Genomic DNA, 22,115 nt, shown 5'->3' on the forward strand with positions numbered 1-22,115 from the left:
GGACATTGTGAATATGATGTGTATAAGTCACAATCGATATAATTCAAGCACTACTTATTTTATGTGCATTTCATAAAAATAACAAGAATACTGTTGTCAGCATACGCACAATTGGTATTATCTGATTTGGTGGCAGTCTTATTTACAGCATTAAGTAGACATATTTTTACGTGTAGGAAATATATGACCAACATCTATTTTTTGCTTTTGCTTCTTTTTTAGTACATGGAAGATTAAAGATACAATTTTAAATTGAATACTCCACTAAACTGAGAGCCAGGGCAGTGAATACAATATAAGAGCAACAGAATTCAATATCCTTGAACCTGTTAGAAGCAGACATTTCAACATATATTTTAAGTCCCACATATAGTGCATTGCAATAGTCTAATTTTGATAATACCAGGGACTATGACCATCCAAAAATCATTGTGTGCTAAGAAAGATTTTAAATTTCATAATATTCGCAATTTATTAAATGCATTTAAGGCTGTTTTATTTGTTCTCTTAAAAATAAGTCAGGTTCTGACATAACACCAAGGTTCTCTACTGTCGAAGAAAATTTGAAGGACCAATCTTCAAACTTAAAGGACATGGGATAGTTATCAGATGGAAAATGGCTGAGTATTATTAAATCTGTTTTGCAATATTCAGGGCTAATTTAGTTGTCTTCATCCATTCTTGAACTGAGACCGGACATTTACCCACTGTGTTTAGGGTATTCTCTATAGTGGTCGTTATTGGAATAATAAACAGTATGTCACCAGCGTACAGCCTGTAGCCTACCCACAAATTGGCAAGTAGGCTACAGACCGGTCACAGGTAAATGTTAAACAGCGTGGCCATGAGCACTGACCCCTGTGGCACTCCAGTCATGATGAAGCAATTATTCAATAACTGTGATTCAGTTTTGACCTGACTGGAGCAATTTTTTAAAAGTGATTCAAACAGGGAGAGCTAGCAGAGAACTCAGGGAATATTGGAAGTACCATCAGTTGAATGTGCCTACCGCCTGCAACGGAACAGAGCCGGCTTGAGACTTGATGTGACACAGTTTTCCTTCTTCCCCCCACTACAGCCCCAGTGATGATATCAACCAGCGACACCCTCCTATTTAAATGAGGGCCTGTGGCATGCAGCCAAAGCTGTGCACCCCAAGGCATCGATGGGAAGGAAAAAGTAAAGCAAATTAGTTACATCTTCTCTGGCTTCTGACAACTCGAGGGCCAATGGATGTGTATATGTTCAACGTCTAGTTGAACTGCCTACTGAAGATCCAAGCTTCGAGAAGCCTTCTTCCAGGATCTCCCCAAGTCTAGGCGATAACCCACCGCCTTTCTCAACTACAAGGTCAGGCTATTTATGTATCTGGTCTAATTTGGATACATTGGTGCATACATCTAATATCCAGGTGACTGAGATGCCAGGAGCTTGGACTATCGAAGGGGCTAATTACTCTTCCCAGTTGCAATACACAGGTTTTAACAGCAATTTAACCAAGGGGTCGAGAAGGTACATTTGCACTAGAATTTAGTATCAGGATAACATAAGAAGTTCGGGAGACGCAGTGCCATCAGTCCAAAGGTTGTTGCCCTAGGCGCCTATTCTACCAGGGAAATCAGTCCAAAAGACTGTTGACCTGGGAGCCCTGTGCTCCATTCCTGCTGCTTGTCTCACCAAGGGAACAAAGACCCTGGAGTCTACCCAGTGCGTAACTGGTGTGAACTCTGACCAAACTGAGACAGTTCAAGGGGGAAAGGAGAATCAGTCCAACAGGACAGTCACTACAATATCTCCATCAATATAGGCTCCATCAAGAAATTGGCCTAAAGCCTCACCAGGAGCAGTCCTACTCTAAGCTGCAGCACTAGTCAACCCTTCTGTACCATCTTTGGAGACAGAAAAATACTGAAGAGTTGATGGCAGCACCAGACCTTTATAGAGCGAGTAAAGTCAGCTTTGAGCTTTTTTCTGTCCCTCCATCTGCTGGCAGAAGAATATAACCCACTTGTCTGGACTGGTCTGGCATGGACGATAAGGAAAAAAAAAACGTATAAATCACAACTAAAGATAGTTAATAAGTATCTGAATAAATAACTATAATAGTCAATGGACATATTATTCAACAGTAAAATCTTAAATTAGGTAAAGGTAGTGGCACAAGTGGAATTACAAGCCAATAATGGAGGCCCCAGAATAGTAGATGCTCACAAATAGACAGGGGACAGTCAATCGATTGGAAGCTTGTACAGGACACTTGGTATGCTTATGGTTCATTGAGCAGCTGACAGGACGAGTGGTAAGGGTATGTCAGACAAGGTCACCACAGTCACCTTTATAAATTATCAAGGCAGAGGCAGTAGTCACCATGTGTCTGTGGAAATAGATGCTCTCATGAAATGGGCAGAACATATCCATGGGGATTTTTGTCTCAGTCTTTTTCTTGGCTTTCTTTGTAGAATCCAACTCTTCTCCAGCCTGGTGGGTCAGCTGCCTCACAGGCGAAGGATGGTGGTACTGCTCCAGCACTATGCGGTTTACCGCTTTGTCCTGCTCGGACAGCCTGTAGCTTGGTATTCACCCATGTGTGAGAACTAACATCTTGCCTGTCCTAGGAGAAAGCAGAGTTGCTTACCTGGAACAGGTGTTCTCTTAGGACAGCAGGATGTTAGTCCTCACAAAACCCTCCTGCCTCCCCTGGGAGTTGGTTTCTCCATGTATTAGCTATATCATGGACTGAGGGACTCTGCCTAGGGGACAGGGTGATGACTACAGCTGCACATGCTCAGTAGGGCATGCTGAAAGCTCTAGAATCTTTGAGATCAAAGTTCCATGCCGGGCTCCATCTGATGATGTCACCAGGATGAGGACTGGTGAGGACATCCTGCTTATCCTAGGAGAATTATGAGTATTGCACAACTGAAGAGACAATTTACCTGAAAACAGAAGATCTACAGAGGATGCTTACCGCAAATGTGTGCAACACAACCCCTTTGAAGGCATCAATCAGACGAATAAAGCCTCCATTGGTCGCAATCAAGATTAATTTTCCGTCATTGCTAAATTTCAAACCTGTCCACTCACAGGTCCGGTCATATTGCATCTTAAATGTAGCAAATGGACCCTTTAAAGGAAAAACAAAAACAAAGAAAACCTCAGATGAGACAGGGGCATTTAGCATTCAGAAAATGTCCTCAGTGTACAGACATCCTAGCTCCTGCACCAAGCACGAGATGGGTAAAAATTTATCTACAAGTTTCACTTTTATAAGCATTCTGATTTAACAAAAATTAACCCAGGTTAGTGCAAACCAAGGTCCAGACCACTTTCCAGCACAGACACCGAATAAACAGTAACAGATCTCTGTGGTCTTCCTTAATCTTTCTTCGCTTAGACTGGGATTAGGTTTTTAGACCATCTAAGACTACAGCACTGCATTCATTGGTAGTGTTTTTTTTTTCTTCTCTTTCCAAACCAGAAAAGGGCAAGGAACAGATAACAGTAGCACAGTAAACAAAACTTATGATGCATAAAATTAGCATACTTTAGATAGGCCATCATAACAATTGTAATAAAATCATAACAATTGTAATAAAAAGCAGCAAATAAGTGATTAGAAATATAAAAATAGATTTTTAACCTCATCCTAACCACTTTTCCAAATACGTTCTGAAATAGTCAAGTTGTAACCACCCATCTGAAAATAAAGTCATCCCTCAGCAATCTAACTTATCTTGATAGGGAATTTTGCACTCAAGGGATCACATATGAAAAAGCACAATTTCTTGTTTTCAGTAAGCAAATCTTACTTGGTGGGGAACAGCTAAATGGCCATAATCTACAGTGTATAAGGTGTAAAATGGTTCTTTAATATCTTATACTAAATTCAGTGAGGCCTTAACATAGTAAGATGTTCTAGCTGCACCACAAAAAAGTAAACACTTCTTCATCACCCCTCATAAGGACACATTACCTTGTCAAAAGAGCGAAGATCATAAAGTTTCACCATTTCAGAATTGATACCAGCTGCAAAAATGAGACCTTCAGGGTCAAAGGAACAAACTGGCTTCCCTAGGAGATGCATGAGACCCTGGGAAATTGAATTAAAAAAGGCTCTGTGAATAGACAATGCTAAAGAAGCCAAGCCCCTGAATAAAATACATATGCTAGACTGACAACACAAACATATGCTGAAGCATCACAAACAGTAGCTAAATAATTGGCAGCCCATCATTCTCAAAATTATGAACTGAATAGTTACCTGGTTGCAAAAATTAACTTGCAAATAAATAGCCTTGCTCTCCCATTCTTCTCAAAAATATATTTATTAAGAGAATACATGAAGCTCAATCTGTTTCTTGAGTCGAGTGGTTCCCAACCATCCCGGAGGCTCCACCAAAAGGGGTGCAAGAAAATTAAGCTGGGCTGCTGCTACAGGCCAGGAGAGTGAGAATAGGACCAATTCCTGCCCCAGAAACCACCTCACGTTGCTGCAGGCCAGGAGGAACATCGACAGAGAATGGAGAAATTACTTACCTGATTATTTTGTTTTCTTAAGTGTAGCCAGATGGACTCAGGTCCAAAGGGTTATTTGCTCCCCTGCTAGCAGATGGAGATGGAGTCAGATTTCAAAGCTAACTAGATATACCCCTGCAGTGACCTCAGCCCTCTAGTATTCTCTTAAAAAGCCATTGTGGACATAGTATTGAAAAACTTGACTAAAACACAGATAACTGTGACTGTACTCAAGCAAACATAAGCGCTGAATGCCAGCAAGATTATAGATGCCCTGATCTAGGGATCGGGTAACAGCTTACCTGTAACCTCTTGGAATCGAGATTCACCTCATGGGCGATTTCATGGCACCGTTCTTGGGCAGCCGTGGGCGGGATACTGAGTCCATCTGTCTACACTAAGGAAAACGAAATTATCAGGTAAGTAATTTCTCCATTTCCTAGAGTGTAGCCAGATGGACTTAGGACCAATGGGATGTACAAAAGCTACTCCCACCTCTATAAAAGCTAGTCTTCTTTAGATATATCCAGATTGGAAAATCAAGATCAACGCTCTCTGAATATCACAGAATTATTGGAACTGACGCAAGAAACTGAGATACAACAAAGGCTACTTTAGTTATTTCCTTTGCATTTAAACATGATCGAAATCTTGGTCTTAGGTAATCCATATTTCATAGCCAAAAGGAGTGGATATATCCTGATGTGACAAGGGCCACACAGGAACAAGTTTCTATCTATCAGGCCGATACAGTACAGTGCGCTCCATTTTCGATGCACTAGTTTTACCCCTTATTCAGTATGGGGTAAAAGCGCGTCGAAAACGTGCATCCAACCCCCTGAAACTAATAGCGCCTGCAACATGCAAATGCATGTTGATGGCCCTATTAGTTATTCCCACGCGATTCAGTAAGTAAAATGTGCAGCCAAGCCGCACATTTTACTTTCAGAAATTAGTGCCTACCCAAAGGTAGGCGTTAACTTCTGCCGGCACCGGGAAAATGTACAGAAAAGGAGTAAAAACTGCTTTTCTGTACACCCTCTGACTTAATATCATGGTGATATTAAGTTGGAGGTCCCAAAAGTAAAAAATAATAAATAAAAAAAAATTTGAAATCAGCCCGCGGCTTGAAAACCGGACGCTCAATTTTGCCGGCATCCGATTTCCGAATCCGTGGCTGTCAGCGGGTTTGAGAACAGACGCCGGCAAAATTGAGCACCGGCTGTCAAACTCGCTGACAGCCGCCGCTCCTGTCAAAAAAGAGGCACTAGGGATGCGCTAGTGTCCCTAGCGCCTCTTTTTACCGCGGGCCCTCATTTAAATACTAAATCGCGCGCACAGAAGAGTGGCCTGTGCGCACGCCGGAAGAGCAGGCACTCACCCGCTCTCCCATGATTTTTACTGTATCGGCCTGTATGAGAGCAAAAGCGTTGACATGTGGAATTCAATTTATCTTACGTTATCCATGCAAACGTATTGTAAAATATCAGAATGCAAAATATGTCTTTTTTGAACCGTTGCAATTGAGATCTTTTATAAATGCTCACATCTAATAGCACTCAATATGAGGGGCGTTTGATTTATGGCTTGGAGAACTCCTGCTATTTCTTTTTTTGGTATTATAATGTATCACTCTAATTGCACTCTAGGGATCCCCCACCTCCTTGTTATTTATTATATGGGAGAATTTATTTTTTTCTTTATTTCCTTGCATATTTGATGTGATGTATAACTATTCTATTTTGATGTAATATCTCCCTTGTTGGTAACAACATTGTTTGTGTTATACCACACTAAAAGCCTACTGACGTTTAAATGGCGGAGGAGGCAGTAGTCTTCCGTGTCCTTGAGTCCATCTAAGGACAGTAAAGAAATGGACTGATTCAAGTGAAACTCCGAGACTATCTTAGGTAAGAAGGAAGGAACGGTGCGAAGCTGTAGCACTCCTGGAGTTATCCGGAGGAATGGTTCAAGACACAACAATGCCTGTAGTTCAGAGATGTGACGAGCCGAGCATATCGCCACCAAGAACACAGTCTTCAATGTAAACAGGCACAGGGATAGGCTACGCAGCGGCCGAAAGGAAGGCCCTCCCAAAAATTCCAAACACTAGGTTAAGACTCCACAGGGGAACCAGGCACCGTAAGGCAGGTCGAAGGTGTTTAAACCCTTTTAGGAAACGGGCCAAGTCCAGATGCGACAAAAGGCAGGTTCCGTTCACCTCGCCTCTGAAAACAGGAGAGAGCCGCTACCTGGACCTTCAAGGAGTTAAAGGACAACCCTTTATTCAGGCCTTTCTATAAAAATTCCAGAACCATAGAAATTTTGGTCATATGGGGGGGGAAAGCCCCGCGTTCCTTGCCCCAGGCCTCAAATATTCTCCAGATCCGCATATACGCTAAGGACATAGAGAACTTCTGTGCGCGGAGCAAGGTAGAAATCACTGCTGCCCAATATCCAAGCTTCCTCAGGCGAACCCTCTCAAGGGTCAGACCATAAGACAAAACAGAGTCGGGTCCTCGTGAAGGATCGGACCTTGTTGGAGCAGGCCCCTGTGCGGAGGAAGGCACAGGGGGGTGTCCACCATAAGTCTCCACATGTCTGCATACCAGGGGCATCTGGGCCAATCTAGAGCCACTAGAAGGACTAGTCCCCTGTGGTGCTCAATCTTGAGAATGACCTTGCCCAGCAGGGGCCACGGAGGGAAGGTGTACAGCAGGTCCTTCCCTGGCCAGACCTGAACAAGGGCGACGATCCCCAGAGACTGCTGATCTCTTCTGCGACTGAAGAATCAGGAGACCTTCGCATTGTGAGATGAGGCCAGCAGGTTGATGGATGGGAGGACCCAGCAATCTACCAGCAGCTGAAAGGCTCTGGTCAACAACATCCATTTTCCTGGATTTAGACTCTCTCTGTTTAGGAAGCCTGCTCTGACGTTGTCTTTTCCTGCAATGTGGGAGGTTGAGATCATCCATAGGTTCAATTCCGTCCATTCCATAAGGGGGTCTATTTCCAGGGACACTTGCTGGCTCTTGGTTCCTACCTGGCGGTTGATGTAGGTTACCGTTGTTGTGTTGTCCGACATCAAGCAGACTGCCTGACCCTGAAGCTGAACTGTAGACATGCTAATCTGACTGCTCGGGCTTCCAGGTGGTTTATGTTCCAGCACCCCTAGGTTGCCAGTTCCTGACAGGGAGCGCCTGATCCCTGGAGGCTCGCGTACGTTGTGAGAACTAGCCATTCCAGAGGGGACAGGCTTATATCCTTGCTCAAGTTAGCTTCCTGCAGCCACCACTGAAGTCGAGAACATACTTCCATTGGTAGGTGAATTACATAGTCCTGGGACAGCGGATTCCAATGTGACAGCAGGGGTGTTGGAGTGGATGCATGTGTGCCCTTGCCCACGGTACTACTTCCACACCCTGAGGCGATGGTGTTCATCAACTGGTGCACTTGACACATCTTCCTTATCCTTGAGGGTGGAAGGAGGACCTAGTCGTGTTTGGTGTCGAACCAGACCCCCAGATATTCTAAAGACTGACTTGAGACTGCTTGTCCATGTTCACAACCCAACCAAGCTCCTGAAGCAGGGACATTTGTCCTGAGTCCATTTGTCTACACTAAAAAAAACGAAATTATCACGTAAGTAATTTCTCCATTTCCTAGCGTATAGCCAGATGGACTCAGGACAAATGGGATGTACAAAAGCTACTCCCGATCAAGGTGGGAGGCTGACATGGTCCAGTTAACACTGCCTTTTGCAAAGGCTGCGTCCTCCCGGGCCTGAACGTCCAGGCGATAAAACCTGGAGAAAGCGTGCAAGGAGGACCATGTCACTGCTTTGCAGATGTCAACGGGAGATAGCAGTCTAGCTTTAACCTGAAGGAGTAATGGCTTTCCTGCCTCCACATAGGCTCCTGTGACCACCTCCTTAATCCAGCAAATTATGGTAGACTGTGAAGCTGGTTCATCCTGCTTCCTGCCACCGTGAAGGATAAACAGGTTGTCCTCCTTTCGGACAGATTCTGAAAAGGAAAATTAGTTTTTACCTGATAATTTTTGTTCCAGTAGTACCATGGGGCAGTCCAGACTGCTGGGTTTTGCCTCCCTTCCAGCAGATGGAGACAGAGAAAAACTTTGAGAGCACCCGCTCTTAACCTGTGTGCTACCTGCAGCTCCTCAGTATGAAGAATTCCCAAGCAGAAATATTTAACAATTGAACAGGCATGTCAAGCAAAGGACAAGGAAGAACTCCAATTAAACTATATACAAGGGAACTCTCTGCGTAGGATAAGGAAAACCCGTACCCTCCTTCGGTCTGAAAAATAACCAGAAGAAAAGACTGCAGTGATAGCTCAAGCGGACTCTCTTAAGACTGAACACCCTTATGGGCGGGCATCTGGACTGATCCATGGTACTACAGGAACAAAAATTATCAGGTAAGAATTAATTTTACTTTTCCTGTATGTACCTGGATCAGTCCAGACTGCTGGGATGTATCCAAGCTCCCCTAATTAGGGTGGGACCTCAAAAGTCCCTCTCGGATGACGCTGCCACCGAAGTTGACGACGTCCGAAGCCTGGACATCCAAATGGTAATGTCTGGAAAAGGTATGCAGCAGCTTCCAGGTCGCCGCCCTGCAAATTTCCTGCGGCGAAACCCAATGACTTTCCGCCCAGGAAGCCGCTTGCGACCTAGTCGAATGCGCTTTCAAACCCTCTGGGACAGACCACCCACGACAAATGTAAGCAGAAGCAATGGCCTCTTTCAACCAGCGGGCTATAGATGATTTGGATGCTTTCTGGCTCTTCTAAGAGCCGCTCCACAAGACCTCAGGTGGTCCTGAACAAGCCACCAGCCAAGACTGGACCTGGCGGATTCGGTGAGAGGCAAGGGGACATGAAACTCCTCAGATACTGGATCCCAATGGGACAGCAATGCTCTCTGCAAGGGCCTCATCTGAGCAAAGGTCCACAGAACCAACTCCAGTGAGGATGCCATGGAGCCAAGGGACCTGCAAATAATCCCAGACTCTGGGCAGCGACGCTGCTAGGAGCCGAACTTGTGCCTGCAGCTTGGCGGCTCTCTCTTCCAACAGGAAGACCTTGCCCACATGTGTATTGAACCACGCCCCTAAGAAATCCAGGACTTGAGCAGGATGAAGATGACTCTTGGACTGACTGACAACCCAACCGAGGAACTGCAGATGTTGCAAGAATGTTTTCACCGCTTGCTTGCAGAGGGCCACTGACTTCGCCTAAATGAGCCAGTCGTCCACGTACGAGTGGACCAGAATCCCTTCCTTGCGAAGGGCTGCTGCTACCACCACCACCACTTTGGTGAAAGTGCGTGGAGCCGTCACTAGGCCGAAAGGAAGGGCACAGAACCAGAAATGCAAGCAGAGGGCTGTGAACCGAAGAAATCTATGGTGAGCCCTGTGGATGCCTACGTGCAGATATGCCTCCGTCAGATCGAGGGAAGCCAAGAACTCTCCTCTGCGCACCGCTGTAATGACTGAGCGGAGGGTCTCCATCTGAAAATGTGAGACACTTTGGAGGAACTGTTTATCTTCTTCAGATCCAGGATTGAACGGAAGGAACCCTCCTTCAGCATCACGAAATAAATGGAATAATGTCCTGTGCCCCACTCCTCCTGGGGAATGGGAACTATGGCCCCTCAGGCATTCCAGCTTGATGATGGTCTGCTTGATTATTCCCTTCTTTACCGGCGAACTGCAAGGGGAGATTACAAAGAGGACCAGGAGAGGCCGAGCAAGTTCTCAAGCGTAACCGGTTGCAATGAAATCTAGAACCCACTGGTCCAACGTTATCTTGACCCATTCCTCGTAAAAGAAGGACAACCGTCCGCCTATAACCGGGATGGAGGAATGGGTCGGCGCCATTTCATTAAGAGGATTTGGCTGCGAGGGATCCCTGGCCGGCTGCATCTCGGCCCGCTAGTTGGCCACAAAAGGACTGAGACCGAGGTTGAGAGCTCCCCGAGGTTTGCCTTTGGCCCATACCAGGAGGTCTATTTTGACGGAATCGCTTCTGACCCCGAAACCAAGAGTGGCCCCTTAGGTTTGTCTTCCCCCAGGGACTTGATCAGCTGTTCCAAGTCCTCACCAAAGAGGAACTTTCCTTTGAAAGGAAGTGTACTGAGCTGGGCCTTGGAGGAAACATCCGCCGCCGAAATGCGCAACCACAAAAGCCTCCGAGTGGAAATGGCAGACACCATAGTCCTGGGAGGAGGTTCGCAGGAGATCATACAGGGCATTTTCCCTATAGGCCACTGCTGCCTCCAAGCGCTCCGAATGCGCCGCCTCCTGTGGGGGAAGGTCTCGAACTCAGAAGCTGCTGCACCCATTGCAGACTCGCCCAGAGCATTAAGCTACTGCAGACCACTGCTCGAATACCAAGCGCTGAGACTTCAAAAATGAACTTAAGCTGAAACTCTAGCTTTCGATCTTGGAGGATCTTTAGGGCTGCCGCCCCAGCCACCAGAATGGTTGTTCTCTTGGTGACAGCTGACACCGAAGATTTCACCATAGGTACCTTTAACAGCTCAAGAGTCTCCTCCAGCAACAGAGAGAGCTTGTCCATTGATCTTCCTACCCACAGGCCCACTTCTGGAGTATCCCACTCTCAGATCATCAGTTGTTGAACCAAAGCAGGAAAGGGAAAGGTCTTCGCCGGACCTCGCAGCCCCGCCAAAACCGGGTCCACTGTGTCATGGGCGGGATCCTCCTAAGGGACTGCGATTCCCAGTTCTGCCATAGCTGTCTTCTGGCTGCCACCACTGAGGCCATTCCTCTGGCTGAGGTACGGAGTAAGTCCGAGCCTGCATCAGCTAAAAAGACAGCGGTGGGTTCCATAACCACTCTGGAATTTGCCCCCGAGTCATCCTCCTCCTGAGAGAGGAGCAGGCACAAACGAGCTACCAGGGCACAACAAGAAGCAATTTGTAAGGTCATTGCTATTGCATCAAAGCCTGTTTAAGGATAGATTCCATCTGCCATATCGTGTGCATCCTTTAAGGCAGCTCCTCCCTCCACTGGGATAGTTGTTCACTTAAGAGATGGCACAGACCAGCACATCCACATCAGGGAAATGCAAACGTTCTCTTACTGTCGGATCCGTGGGTATAGAACTTCTAACGCTCATCCACCTTTAAAACTTGCTTTCAGGGGCATCCCATTCCAGGTCAATCAACGACTCGATGGCTTCCAGTACTGGAAAGTAGCAAGAAGCTTTCCGCAGGGAAATCAGAATGGGATTCTTCTTTGGTTCAATCAGAGTCCACTCCAGGAACTCCTAGCATCCTCAGGATCTGGGAAACCAGGGCTGCCAATTTGCCTCTATGGAAAAACTGTAACATGTCCAGATATGTTTCTAAACCAGGGGGGGATTTCCCCATCTTTCAAGGAATATTGATCCTCTTTCTTCATCCGTGCCATCCGGGTCCCTGCCAGGGATACCCTTGGTGAGTCTAGGCATGCCTCGAAGTCTGCCGATAGGACTGGGAGAGGGAGAGCTTACTGGCTGAGGTTCTGTCTGGATAGGGGCAAGGAGGTAGCAGATTGCGCGCCTGTACAAAGGCTTGAAGGAATTCCACTCAAAAGAAGGCAGCCGGGTCCATGCCTAGCCCAGGAGGTACTGGGGTAGGTGCCGGAGGGGGGGGGGGGGGGGGCCGCTCAACCCGCTCAGAAGCTCACTTCCCCTTACCCCAACGGGATGGGGAACAACGTTGGTATGGCACTCTGAACAGGGAGTCGGGAGGAAATCCTCTTCTCTCTTTTTTTTATATTTTATTTTATTTTTTTACTTACCCGGGCTTACTGGCTGAGTACAGAGATTGTCTCCTGCTACGGGGGTAAAGGGCTTTGACCGTCACCGCTGTGCTAGTCTTCCTGCACCTGTTCCCTTTCAGCTGCTTCAGCAGCAAAGTCCACGCCAGCAACCAGCTACTGGACCAAGGCACACTGCTGAGGGATCTCAGAAATCACATGAGAGCAGGGCTCAATCTTTTCTCCAATTTAAAAGTAGAATTTCTTCTTCCAAAAGGTATAGCAATCCCCATAGGGAAAGCATGTCCACATTTGCTGGAGATGGAGAAATATAGAAATACGGAAGGGCTTAGGTCACTGCAGGGGTGTATCTAGGGTGACATCAGCTTTGAAACCAGACTCAGTCTCCATCTGCTGGCAGGGGAGCATAAACCCATTGGTCCCGAGTCTATCTGGCTATCCACTAGGAAATTAGAAATTTTTATTGGATGGTTGCAAAGAAGCAAAAAACAGTAAAACAAAGTACAAATATCCATCCACACAATTTTTTTTTTATCCCTAACCCACCCACTAACACACCATAATTTAACATATGCAGAAAAACAAACTGCACATATGGAAAAAAACCAAAAAAACAAAAAGTAGTACAATATACATTACCCAGGATAACTTTCAAAGGGTCACCTAGAGATCATACATCTCCATGTACACTAATAAGTCTTATCAAGTAGAAACACCATAAAAATCATCATCCGGTAATGTGTGAATTATGCACTCAAGCCCTGAGACCTACACCATTTATCCAGAGGGTCCTAAATTTTCTTTAAAAGTTTCAAACAGCAGAGCTGTGAAATAATCTAAACGGTAGAGCTTATATAGGCAATTAACTACAGCTTGAAACGTAGGTGCATCAGAACATTTCCAAAACAATACTACCTCACGCCTAGCTGTGACAGAAATTTGCTGGCACAGTCACAGATTGTGAACAGCAGTACCTGCAACAGGCTTCCCAAGCAGAATGTAAGAAGAACATAAGAACATAAGAAAATGCCATACTGGGTCAGACCAAGGGTCCATCAAGCCCAGCATCCTGTTTCCAACAGTGGCCAATCCAGGCCATAAGAACCTGGCAAGTACCCAAAAACTAAGTCTATTCCATGTAACCATTGCTAATGGCAGTGGCTATTCTCTAAGTGAACTTAATAGCAGGTAATGGACTTCTCCTCCAAGAACTTATCCAATCCTTTTTTAAACACAGCTATACTAACTGCACTAACCACATCCTCTGGCAACAAATTCCAGAGTTTAATTGTGCGTTGAGTAAAAAAGAACTTTCTCCGATTAGTTTTAAATGAGCCCCATGCTAACTTCATGGAGTGCCCCCCTAGTCTTTCTACTATCCGAAAGAGTAAATAACCGATTCACATCTACCCGTTCTAGACCTCTCATGATTTTAAACACCTCTATCATATCCCCCCTCAGTCGTCTCTTCTCCAAGCTGAAAAGTCCTAACCTCTTTAGTCTTTCCTCATAGGGGAGCTGTTCCATCCCCTTATTTTGGTAGCCCTTCTCTGTACCTTCTCCATCGCAATTATATCTTTTTTGAGATGCGGCGACCAGAATTGTACACAGTATTCAAGGTGCGGTCTCACCATGGAGCGATACAGAGGCATTATGACATTTTCCGTTTTATTCACCATTCCCTTTCTAATAATTCCCAACATTCTGTTTGCTTTTTTGACTGCCGCAGCACACTGTACCAACGATTTCAATGTGTTATCCACTATGACACCTAGATCTCTTTCTTGGGTTGTAGCACCTAATATGGAACCCAACATTGGTAATTATAGCATGGGTTATTTTTCCCTATATGCATCACCTTGCACTTTATCCACATTAAATTTCATCTGCCATTTGGATGCCCAATTTTCCAGTCTCACAAGGTCTTCCTGCAATTTATCACAATCTGCTTGTGATTTAACTACTCTGAACAATTTTGTGTCATCTGCAAATTTGATTATCTCACTCGTCGTATTTCTTTCCAGATCATTTATAAATATATTGAAAAGTAAGGGTCCCAATACAGATCCCTGAGGCACTCCACTGTCCACTCCCACAAGCATTGTATATATCTCCCACTCCCACAATGCTCGATGTCCAGTCAGCAATTCGTCACCAAAAGGACACAATATTTTTACAATGCCATCAGATATGAATATAGATACCTATGGCCACACAATTTCTCCAGCATTGGTCTGTCACCAAGGGATATATACAATGAAGCCTAGCAGGAGTTAGGTGCTGCCAAAATAATAGTTTATAACAATTCTCTTGAATGTTAGCAGAAATGGAACATTTACCAGCCCAAGAAAAAATATCGTCCCATTCATCTATACTCAAATTATCCCTCAAATCTACCTCCCTTGCATGCGCATAAAGGAAAACTAATCAGGTAGTCGCCCATTAAGAAGGCCATAAACTTTAGAGACTAAGCCCTGGTCACAAAAGGTTTCAAATAGTGACCTCCCCTGCCGTAGAGCTGACGATTTCTGTAATGCTAAGAGGAGATGCCGAAATTCAGCATATTCCAGGAAATTCTGTGTCTCCTTGTGTACTTAGCTGAAATAGCCTTGATAAGCATAAATTTGCCATTACAAAAAAAAGATGCCCTACACGAGTTATCCCATGCCTTTTCCCAATTATAAAACACTTTAGAATGCAGGCCCACAGAGAAATATATTATGAAAGTAATGCGAGAGATAAAAATAAGAGCTATTGCCCACTAGTTTAGACTTCCATCGGGACCATACCAACAACATTCTTTGGAGAGCTAAAGGGAGACTCTTATGAGGATGCCATGTGAAACATGGTTGCTAAAGAAGTGCAGACAAAGGCATCAATCCTTTTAGGGCTTGTTCAATTAAGAGCCATAGTTTTACAGTATGGGACCTAGTAGATGCAGTAGGCCAGATTGACAAACTAAAGAGTAGCAAATGAATTGTATGCATCCCAGGGTTCTGAAGGAACTAAAAAATGAAATTTCAGATCTATTAGTTAAAATTTGTAACCTATCATTAAAATCCATTCATTGTACCTGAAGACTGGCGGGTGGCCAATGTAACCCCAATATTTAAAAAAAGGGCTCCAGGAGCAATCCAGGAAACGATAAGTCAGTGAGCCTGATTTCAGTGCCGGAAAAATACTAGAAACTATTCTAAAGATCAAAATCACAAAGCATATAGAAAGACATGGTTTAATGGAACACAGTCAACATGGATTTACCCAAGGGAAGTCTTGCCTCATGAATCTGCTTCATTTTTTTGAAGGAGTTAATAAACACGTGGATAAAAGTTGAACCGATAGATGTAGTGTATTTGAATTTTCAGAAGGCATTTGACAAAATCCGTCATGGGGGACTTCTAAGAAAACTAAAATGTCATGGGATAGGAGGCAATGTCCTTTCGTGGATTAGAAACTGGTTAAAAGACAGGAAACAGAGTAGGATTAAATGGCCAATGTTCTCAGTGGAAAAGGGTAAACAATGGAGTGCCTCAGGGATCTCTACTTGGTGCTTTTCAATATATTTATAAATGATCTGGAAAAGATTATGACGAGTGAGGTTATCAAATTTGTAGTTGATACAAAATTATTCAGAGTAGTTAAATCACAAGCAGATTGTGATGAATTGCAGAAGGACCTTGCAAGACTGGAAGATGAAATTTAATGTGGACAAGTGCAAGTTGTTGCATACAGGGAAAAATAATCCATGCTGTAGTTACACAATGTTAGGTTCCATATTAGGAGTTACCACCCAGAAAAAAGATCTAGGCATCATAGTGGATAATACATTGAAATTGTTGGCTCAGTGTGCTGCGGCAGTCAAAAAAGCAAAACAGAATGTTAAGAATTATTAGGAAGGGAATGGTGAATAAACTGGAAAATGTCATAATACCTCTGTATCGCTCCATGGTGAGACTACACCTTGAGTACTGTGTACAGTTCTGGTCACTGCATCTCAAAAAAGATATAGTTGCACTAGAGAAGGTACAAAGAAGGACGACCAAAATGATAAAGGGGATGGAACAGCTCCCCTATGAGGGAAGGCTAAAGAAGTTAGGGCTGTTCAGCTTGGAGAAGAGAGGTGGCTGAGGTGGGATATGATAGAGGTCTAGAATGGGAAGATGTGAATCGGTTATTTAGGAGGCACTCCATGAAGCTAGCAAGTAGCACATTTAAAAGTAATCTGATAAAATTCTTTCACAACACACAATTAAACTCTGGACTTTGTTGCCAGAGGATGTGGTTAGTGCAGTTAGTGTAGCTGGGTTTAAAAAAGGTTTCGATAAGTTCTTGGAGAAGAAGTCTATTAACTGCTATTAATCAAGCTGACTTAGGGAATAACTTCTGCTATTACTGGCATCAGTAGCATGGGATCTACTTAGTGTTGGGGTACTTGTAGCCTGATTTGGCCACTGTTGGAAACAGGATGCTGGGTTTTATGGACCCTTGGTTTGACCTACTATGGCAATTTCTTATGTTCTTATGAAGGCTTTCACCGCATCCAAAATAGATTCCTTCCAGTGGATAGTTCCTTTGATGGTGAAATTTAGCCCAAAAGGGAAAGTCTAATGGTAGCGGACTAGTTCAGTGCGCAGCGCCCGAGTAACGTCCTGCATCTCGAAGCGCTTGCGAAGTGTAGCAGGCGCCAGGTCTTGAAATACAGCTATGGAGAGTCCTTCCCCAAGTCCTCTCGGTTTGCTTCCTCGCTACCTCATAGATGCAAGTTTTTTGCTGGGAAGCTATGCAAGTACAGAATGATATCTCTAGCCCGGTTATCAGGTCTCGGTCCCAATGCCCTATGGGCTCGCTCAATTTTCATGGGGGAAGACAGGTCACTGATAGCGGCATCAGTGGCGTTAGAGGTTAATACGAAAGTACAGATTTTCAAAGCCACTTCCATCACGTCTTTGTAAGCATTGGTTTCAGGCACCCCTTGGATTTCTCAAATTGCAGCGCCGAGAGCGATTCTACAGATCTTCAAGCTTTTCTGCAAAGGATATGATCTCCTTCTGCAGAAGTTACTGTTGAGTCACTAAGTTGTTAATAGAGTCTACATGGCCGTCCACACGAGCATCCAGCTCGTCAACGCGGAAGCCCAGAGCCACTAAGTCCTCCCTCGCCTCCGAAATGGAGGCAATGAGATGTTTATGTTGTTCCAAATCAGCCCGGAGCTTTAAAAACCAACTCCTCAGCTCATCTCTGGTTAATAAATCAGTGGAGCTCGAGTTGGAAGATGAAGCCAGCGCGGTATTTTCCAACGCGAGGTCTCCAGGGTTGTCTGCGGCCTGCCCGCCATCTTCATTAGAGAAGTCAAAGGCTTGTTTGTTAAAGGCAAATTGTTTTAAATCTGCAGTATTGTGTCTGGCCGCCATCCCAATGTATTAGTCAGCGATGAGGCAGCCAAAAGTAGTAAAAAGTCAGGGCAGAGCAATTTTATCAGATGAACTGAGCAATCAGGGGTGAGGAGTCTCCGAATCTCACATCTACCTTGGCTGGCCACAGGATAGTGCCCCCGGTCCACAAACATTTGAGACTAAAAAGGGGTTCACATTCCCTGAAAGGTTAGGAGCTCCTTCTCTAATCAATCCACCCTTTCCTCCTCTACCTTTATCCAAGCTCCCTATCCCCACCTGCTCTCCACCCTCCAACTTCCAGTCTGTCCCCAACTTTCTCCCCTCCTCTCATCACCTGAGAACCATCACCTTGTAGAGATGGAAATCCCTAACACCCACCTGACAGTTTGGAGAGCGGAGATCCCAGAGTCGAATGGTCTTGTCAAGCGAGCCGGAAATGAAAGTGTCATCCACAGGTGACATGGACAAAGCAACCACCCTGCAAGGGATCAGAAGGAAATGCTGAAAAAACTGGAGAAACTGACATGTAACCAACTTAACCATCCTGAGTTCAATGACATGAATATTTTAGAAAGAATCTGCTGCGATTCCCATGTAAACCTCTCTCCAATTTTTGAACTATGTCCTGTATAGAACACCCATTAGATTAGCTGCAACAACAGGATTTGCTTTCTTTCCCATCAGTTGTATAGCTAATAACATGTTTTCCTATACTCAAATATTAATCTTACCTTTCTGAATGATAAGGGTCTGCTGATGCACTTTTATTAAATTTGAAAATAAAAATATGATTTTGAAACAATATGGAGTAACAGCAGCCCAAAATATGTACAGAAGTAAATATGAACATTTTCCCTTCAGTTTCTTTTTCTTTTCTAAGACACAACTAAAAAATTTATTGTGGTGCTTACTTAATGGAATTTTCGACTGTTGTGGTTTTCAATCTTTTTATATGCATTTAAAAAACTGTTTCAAAAATTAATTGTGGTAGTAATCAAAGTGAATTATCGAACTGATGGGGTGGTCCATGAGATGCAGGAAACACCAATGGGCTTGCTGACACCTTGCATTGTAACTAGTATATACATCTTTGTTTCTGCTGGCTTACCACTTTGATAGAAATATTTTTGTTGTGCTCCTTTTGTTGATTTTTGGGGCTACGTGTGACTCTCTATTGTATTTGATTTAATTTGCCAACCCAGCCATGATGCCAACCTGTCAGAACAAGAGCGCTAACCTGTTGGCATCTAGTCCATACAACTCAAACTCACCTTTTGCTGTGTCCAGGGAAGTAGCGGATGTATTTATTGTCATGGAGGGAAAGATATCTGATTGTATCTGTAAGGACATAGAAACAAACCATGAACACCAAAACTATGAGCAATCACTGCTGCAAAGCAGTTCATACTAAGACTACACTGATTAAGGGATCACAGACTTGAGGAACCCAGGAACTAGTCATTAGAGGTGTTACTCTGAGAATTATGCAGAGATCAGAGAGCTCAGGGAAGTACATGGACAAAGGGGCCACACGCCCACTGGGCCTTGGAACATCACACTGGAGAATAACCTAGACAAAGCGACCAGAGCCTCGGGATTCCGCTGAAGGCGTACAGACCTGAGGGTCACAGGAATCACAGTATCAAGGGAACCACAGACCCGCAGAAAGTGCCTCTGAAAACTAAACAGAAAAGGGCTTATATCTGTTTTGCCATTAAAAATTCACATTTACGAGTTTTAAAGTTTGTAATATTTGATATAATGAACCATAGGAAAATTGGTTCTTACCTGCTAATTTTCATTCCTGTAGTACCAAGGATCAGTCCAGACCACTGGATTGTCTCCCCCTTCCAGCAGATGGAGTCAGAGAAAAAAGCTGAAAGGCTTCAACTGGTGTGCCACCTGCGATCCTTCAGTATAATCCATACCATAGCAGAATGAAGCATATCATAACCTCAACATAAGAACCAATGGCTATATCAAACCACTTAATGAAAAAAATGCATAACTTCTGGAACTTATGTACATGGAGGGTGTACTTCCATATGCAATGTGAATGCTGTCCACTTGAGAATATTCTGCAGAATGAAAACTATACCGAACTGACTCTCCAGATTCCATGGGCGGGCATCTGGACTGATCCTTGGTACTACAGGAATGAAGATTAGCAGGTAAGAGCCAATTTTCCTTTCCCTGTACGTACCAGGATCAGTCCAGACCGCTGGGATGTACCCAAGCTGCCCTAAATGGGGTGGGACCTGGAGAGTCCCGCTCAAAGAGCACTACTGCCAAAACAGTCGCCATCTGGAGCACGAATGTCCAAACAGTAATGCTTAGCAAAAGTGTGTAAAGATTTCCAAGTAGCCGCTCTGCAAATTTCCTGCAAATTTTCTGCGGCGAAACAAACTGACTCTCCGCCCAAGACGCCGCCTGAGAACGGATTGAATGTGCTTTTAAACCATCCGGTACTGCGCGCCCAAGACATATATATGTCGAAGTTATGGCTTCCTTCAACCATCGGGCAATAGTGGCTTTAGTTGCCTTATGTCCTTTCTTAGGACCACTCCCATAAGACAACAGATGATCAAACAAACGAAAAGCATTAGTGACCTCCAGATAGCGAAGCAGAATCCGCCACATATCTAATCTTCACAAGTCGCGAGCCTGAGAGGAATTCTGATCCAAATCCGTGAAGGAAGGCAACTCCACGGTCTGATTCAAATGAAACTCCAACACGACCTTCGGTAGAAAGGAGGGGCACCGTCCTAAGGGATATCCCTGAATCTGAAATCCGGAGAAAAGGTTCCCTACATGACAACGCTTGAAGCTCAGAGATGCGCTGTGCCGAAGTGATAGCTACCAGGAAAATCGCCTTAAGTGTCAAGTCTTTCAAGGTGGCCTGTTTCATAGGTTCAAACGGAAGACCACACAAGCCATGGAGAACCAGATTCAAACTCCAAGAAGGACACACTGGACGAGCCGGAGGGTTCAAATGTTTAGCACCTCTCAGGAAACGTGTTACATCCGGATGAGCCACCAAGGATGTCCTATCAATCTTCCCCCGCAAACATCCCAGGGCCGCTACGTGAATCCTGAGAGAACTGCACGCCAAGCCTTTCAGACTCTCCTGTAAGAATGCCAGAATATGGACAATTGAGGCGTGCCATGGGGACACATTCAACCCGCTACACCAGGAATCAAAAACCTTCCAGACTCGAACATAGGTGAGCGAAGTAGACGTTTTTCATGCCTGCAGAAGGGTGGAAATAACCGAATCCGTATAACCTTTCTTCCTCAAATGCAGCCTCTCATAAGCCAAGCAGCTATACAAAAGCGATCCACTTGATCGAAAAATACTGGACCTTGTCGAAGAAGATTTGGTACATGACCGAGCCGAAGAGGACCGTCCACTGCCAAGTTGATCAGATCTGCAAACCATGGCTACTGTGGCCACTCCGGAGCCACGAGAATGACTGAGCCTATGTGAGACTCTATCCTTCGCAAGACTTTGCCCACCAACTGTAGCGTCCATCGGTCTCAGACGGCTTCGCCCGACATGCCTCATCTGTTTCAGCCTGCTCCACCAGCCTTGGGAGAATGGCGTCCATAACATCTCCTTGCCGCATCCCCAGAGCAGCTTTGGCGCGGTGACCCCCCATGTTGACCCGAGGCCTGCTAGGGTGCGCGCACGCCTTACGTCTTGTAGCAGCGTTGGCGCGAACCTCGGGGGCGTCCCCGTCGAGTGACGTCACTGCTTCCTACTTCAAAAGGTTGCCCATTTGCTGACTCTTGCCGAGTTAGCAACGGATTGGATTCGTTCCGGTCTGAAGCTGCTCTGCCTGCTTCTGCTGGAAGCTTTCTACACCCTCCGGGGTTCTACTAACTTGGGTACCCACTCCTCGGGGGCCCTTTGCTTATTTCCAGGTGCCTATCCTGAATCCAGGTACTCGCTCCTCGAGGGCCTGTGTGTCTATCCTGGTGCCTGCTACCAATTCTTCTACCTGCTGGAACTCCACCTATCAGCTACAGAGAGTGAGTACTACTTCTCCCAGTTTGTTCATCTACATCGGGCCCTATACCACCATTGTGGAATGGGTCTCCTCTGCTGAGGACCACAGACTATTGCTACCTATCCTCTCTTTACTGCTCATTGAGAACTCTATCTACTCAGCTACAAGGGAGTGTGTTCTAACATCTGCCAGTCTGTCTCTCCTACAGTGCCTCATTGGATATCTGCATCGGGGCCTTATACCACCATTGTGGGACGGGTCTCCTCCGCCGAGGATCACAGACTGTTGCTATCTAATCCACTCTCTACTGCCACCTCTGGTGAACCATACAAGCTGCATAATAAAGATATATTCTCTGTGTTTGTGCATCTGAGTCTAGCCTGGTGCTAC

At 45.0% G+C, this 22,115-nt stretch overlaps 1 protein-coding gene across 1 annotated transcript in view; it reads right to left on the reverse strand.

Moving 5' to 3' along the window:
• The window catches only part of WDR82 (WD repeat domain 82), a 95,780-nt gene that overhangs the window by 27,346 nt on the left and 46,319 nt on the right, over window positions 1-22,115 (reverse strand). Inside the window, exons 3-6 of the mRNA XM_029599495.1 lie at window positions 18,987-19,053; window positions 18,094-18,193; window positions 3,974-4,090; window positions 2,969-3,124 (exon numbers count right to left, since the gene is read on the reverse strand). Of these exons, the coding sequence (XP_029455355.1) occupies window positions 2,969-3,124; window positions 3,974-4,090; window positions 18,094-18,193; window positions 18,987-19,053 (440 nt within the window). The remainder of the gene's footprint in view (window positions 1-2,968; window positions 3,125-3,973; window positions 4,091-18,093; window positions 18,194-18,986; window positions 19,054-22,115) is intronic.

This window comes from Rhinatrema bivittatum, chromosome 4 (genome assembly GCF_901001135.1).
Source record: "Rhinatrema bivittatum chromosome 4, aRhiBiv1.1, whole genome shotgun sequence".
Lineage (NCBI taxonomy): Eukaryota > Metazoa > Chordata > Amphibia > Gymnophiona > Rhinatrematidae > Rhinatrema > Rhinatrema bivittatum.